Genomic DNA, 4,998 nt, shown 5'->3' on the forward strand with positions numbered 1-4,998 from the left:
AAAGTGAGAGATATAAACTAAAGAGTTTGATTATTTCTTTATCAGGGCTGTAAGAGATGTTAGACTTTTATAAATCCAGTGGTTCTGATCAAGATGGTGGTTCTGTAGCACGCAGCAGCTACTTCAGGACCAGAAATATGGTGCATTGTTACGTGTAGTCCAAACCACCACCAAAGAGATCAGGACCAAGTTTTATCAAAAGTTTTATTATGTTAAGTGTTTTCTTAAGATACACTGTACACACACACACACACACACACACACACACACACACACACACACACACACACACACACACAGTGAAGCCTGGTTTAAACTTCTGTGTTAATGTGTATTTGCGTCTTTGTGTTTGTGAACATAAACATTACAATATATGAATATTTTATCACATAAAAGCTAAAAGAAAGAACAAACACAAATAATAAATAAATAAATACCACCTGTAATTTAAATAAAACTAAAAGCCTTAGGAAAGTAACTGTCACAGTGGGGGCGTGGTCGAGCTTCAGCTGTGGATGGAGAGGAGGCGGGTCTAAACGGCAGTCTAATTATTTGTATCTGTTTGAGCTTTTTTGAACACACAGAAAGAGACAAGACACACACACACACTCACACACATAAACACTCATAAACACACACACAAACCAATGACAAGAAGTGTGAACTTGAACCTAACAGAGAAAAAGGCGTGAGTTTTCTGTTTGTTGTTTTGAAAGTGCACTGAAAAGCGCGGCCTGAATAATCGTGAACCCGGAGATCAGTTAAGATTCCGGCTGCCTCTCGAGTCTTCCTCCACACCCTCACACACTGGGGCACTTGGTCTAAACGTTCTGAATGAATAATTGTGGACATGTTTTATACAGGTTAATCATTACACGATTCAAATCTATCCAAAGGTGTGAGATTATACTTGAATTAATCCCAGTTCTGTCTCTGTTGTTATGTCCTTTAGGGTGGATAACAGGCCTCACACAGATAGAGCACAGTCTCTAGCACAGTTTGAATAAATAGTGCTCTCGACATTCTACATGATATTTTTAGAGACATTTTTATGAATGAACTCCAGCTCTTTTGTGTTTTAGCCTGAGATTCTAACATGAAGACATTTGGACTGTTGAAGTGACCCAAAAGAAGTCAGTGTGAGCTGCTGATTAAAACACTCAGTCTCAGAGACTCAGAAACCACAATGCTATTTCTGTTCAACTGAAACAACTGCATGATGTGAGAGAGCGCTGCTGCAGCCAGTAACACTTCTACAAATGTGTTAAGAGCGCTCTCACACTTGGACTGAACACTCGAGTCCACTCTCATGACTGCTCCTAGGCTTGTTTGTGGGCGGGGCTTATAATCACAGGTTTGCTGTCACACAGAGGAATTAATTCTGAGCCATGGATCACTTCTGCAGTTCCATACCGCACTTATGCGTATGCAGCTCTGCTGGAGGTTCATCCTTTTATTGTTTTTTATTAGTTTCATTTGGTACCAGCACCACAAGGGTGAGCTCATTACAGTAACGTTGCTCCAGTCCTAGCAAAGTGTGGTTTTATTTATCAATAAGGCCTTCTGTCTCCTCCACTGACAATAACAACCCTTTCCCCAACGTCACCAAACTTGAAACTGGAAGTGTACTGGCCCCACTGGCTACCTCACTCAGCTATCCAGTAAGTTCACCTCCTCCACACAGTGACCCCCGGACCACGCCGTGATGCTGAGTGTTTCATTTGCATGAAAACCTTTCTAGTGTCTACATCTTAAATAATACAGATGAGCGCCCCCCCCCCCCCCCCCCCCCCAAGTGTCTGATGATTACCGTAAAACCCCGTATATACGCTCACTCCATGTTCTACCTTAGACAAATGATTTGTGAAAGGACCATACTGAAACTGTACTGCGTCCCCCTCCCCCACAGCGGGATTACACATTATTCCTCTTCGGCGTTGTTAGATCTGCTGACCTAAAAGCACTTCATTAAACTTCTTCTGTCAGAGAGGTTCCAGCACACAGGACTGATAGAGCTCCAGTACATCATATCTGTAAAGTCATGTGACTCATCACAGCATCGGAATAGACAAGAATTCACTGTGAGCTTCACATCTCATTACAGCTAATGGACCAATCAAATCAGTCCACAGCTTCAAAGCATCCAATCAGGCGTGAGTCTGGACCTGCTTTTCTACTGAACTCACAAGTTCATTACCTCACTATCACTTTGTCTAAACAGGAACGATGATCACACTCTTTGTCGCGCTTTACTCTCTTTTTTCTCTCTGCACAGCTGGTGAGTAACATTCTGAAAACTTTCATTTAAAATAGTCAAATTTCATATTTAAATCATTTACTGACATTAAACATTAAATATTAAACACTTTTTTACAGTAAGAACTTCTGACATCAAGGAGCTTCATGTGAAAACAGTAAAGGGTGGAGAAAATGTAACTATGGAGTGTAGCATGAGCAAGGTCACAAACAAAAATAATTTAGCTTGGTACAGACAGAGTTTTGGAAAAGTGCCTCAGCATTTTGTAAGATATTACGTGACTAATAGCTACAAATTTGCAGAGGGATTTAAAGATAGCCGCTTCAGTATGACTGTAAATGACCAGAAGTTTGATCTCAACATTATCGGAACGAGAGAAGATGATGGAGGAGAATATTTCTGTGGAGAAGTGGAGGGAATTACAATAAAGTTCACATCTGGAACACGTCTGCAATTTGAAGGTAAACAGTTTTACTCTGATAACCTGCTAATTCCAGATCAACACTTTAACCAGAATTATGTGTACATATGCATTAAATGTTGAATATTTCACATTATTCATATTTAGTATCATTTCTGTTTATTTGCTGCTTTTCCAATGTATTTGTAAAGGTGAAGAGATGAAACACTGTCCTACACCTGGAACGGTTAACAACAACACAGATTCTGTTACAGGGTCCAATGAGGGTTCAAAGAGCAGTGATGGAGAAAGTAAGAGTTTTGATCAAATAAACTTCCTTTCACTTTCTATAACAGAATTTTCTGTAGTTAAAACCTTTTCCTGTTAATAAATCATCCAATATTTGACGTTTTTTTCAGTGTCACTCCATTATATATTTCGGCTCCTGATATTTATTATTTTTTAAACAATTTTTTTTTCCATACAGGTTCCAGTTGTCCTGATCAGATGCATGTGCTGGTCTGGCTCTCCATTTTTAGAGTTGGAGTTCTTGCCTTCATGCTTCTTATCTTTCCAATAATCCTGATTGTTTTCAAATTAAGATCAAATTAGAAATTCAGATCCAAATGGAAGAAATGCTGATTTAAGGAGAAAACAGTGTGTTAGATTTAACTAGAGCTAATTGCTTATATTGTCCGTATATTGGAATGATTTTGGTCTAACTGTAATGTGGAGGTATTTACCAGCCGTACTTACAGCTGCATTTAAGGGCTCCTGAGAGGCGCAGTACAAAATCGTTCTCCCTATTGTCTCGGGGTCTAATCCTGACCATGCCACAGACATCCGTGGTCGGAAGTCCAAGAGAGCAAAATTGGCCGTGCTCTCTGGGAGGGAGGGACATACTCTCTCTCCCCTGTCAATCACAGCAACACCAATCATGAGCATCTGTGGGTGTGTTATGCTGCCCCCTGATGGTCAGAAGTTATAAAAGATGCAGTTATCTGGCTTCCCGTGTCTCACAGGAAGCATGTGATAGCCTTCACCCTCCCTGGTTGGTAGCTGTTGTGTGACAGGGGAGACCTCACTGGAGGGCGGGAACTGGCCAAGAATAAATTAGGGAGAAAATCAGGGGAAAATGTAAAAATGCATTTAATTAAATAAAATCTAAAGTGAATGTACAACGCAGTATTCCTCTTTATTTAAAAGACTTTTCTTCATAACTTCAAAGAAAACTTCACATTTTCCTCATCACATTATGCAAATGTTTGAGAGTCCAGAGAGTCGCATTAGACATATCACACACAACTATAATGTAAAATAAAAATTTTATGCAAACTAGATCATTGAAGTTATTCACAATAAACTTTGATGTTGTCTTGAGAAAGCTGTCTGAAGGTTTGAAAGTTGTACAAGCTTTTAATTTAATGATTTGGTAAGAGAAAGAAATACCTTGCTTGCATTAACTAGCATGTATTGCTAGCATGTTTTCGTATGTTGCCGGCATGAATTAGCATGTTTCTACACAGAATATATAACACGAAATACCATGTATTGCTAGCATGTTCTAACATGTTGTTAACATGTTTTAGCACACTGCTAGCATTAATTATCACTTTGCTAGCATGAATTAGCATGTTGCTAGCATATTTTAGCATGCTGCTAGAATTAATTAACTTGTTGCTAGCATTAATTAGCACATTGCTCGGATTAATTAGCATGTTATCATGGATTAGCATGTTGCTAGGATGGACGTGCATGTTGCTAGTATGAATTAGCACATTGCTAGCATGAATGATCATGTTGTTAGGATGAATTAGCATGTTGCTAGCAAGTTTTAGCACAAAACTAAAAATCTTAGCAAAATCTATCATTAAATAATCGTTCCATATTAATAACATGTTTAATACAGGTTAATCATTACATGATTCAAATCTACACAAAGGTGTGAGATTATACTTTAATTAATCCCAGTTCTTTAATTAATTGCACAAACTCGTCCAATGTTACAAACTGTAGTGTGTCCAGCCCTGTCACATCCCACACCCGTTGGAGGAGGATGTTGGGGGAGGGGGACGCAGTACAGTTCAGTACGGTCCTTTCACAAATCATGACTAAGGTAGAAACTGGAGTGAGTGTAAAAATACGGGTTCTGAAAGGAAATTTTTCATATATTTCGGAACTTTCAAATTCACGCATTTACACTCGAGCCGTTACTTTTTTTTGTATAAATGGCTTATATTCCTAATAAGCATGCATTAAAACCTCTAACTCTGCTTCGCTGAAGTATGCAGCTCACTAGCAGAATGGAGCAGGAAGAAGTCGAGCACTATTGTAATCAGAT

At 39.0% G+C, this 4,998-nt stretch overlaps 1 gene segment (V, D, J or C); it reads left to right on the forward strand.

Moving 5' to 3' along the window:
- The first annotated feature begins 2,131 nt into the window (after positions 1-2,131).
- On the forward strand, positions 2,132-4,090 carry LOC108261090 (Ig kappa chain V-V region MOPC 149-like). The segment is given in 4 exon segments: positions 2,132-2,278; positions 2,377-2,718; positions 2,933-2,968; positions 3,145-4,090. Coding segments are annotated over 4 exon segments (555 nt in total).
- Positions 4,091-4,998: the final 908 nt, after the last annotated feature.

This window comes from Ictalurus punctatus, chromosome 25 (assembly GCF_001660625.3).
Source record: "Ictalurus punctatus breed USDA103 chromosome 25, Coco_2.0, whole genome shotgun sequence".
In the NCBI taxonomy this organism is placed as follows: domain Eukaryota; kingdom Metazoa; phylum Chordata; class Actinopteri; order Siluriformes; family Ictaluridae; genus Ictalurus; species Ictalurus punctatus.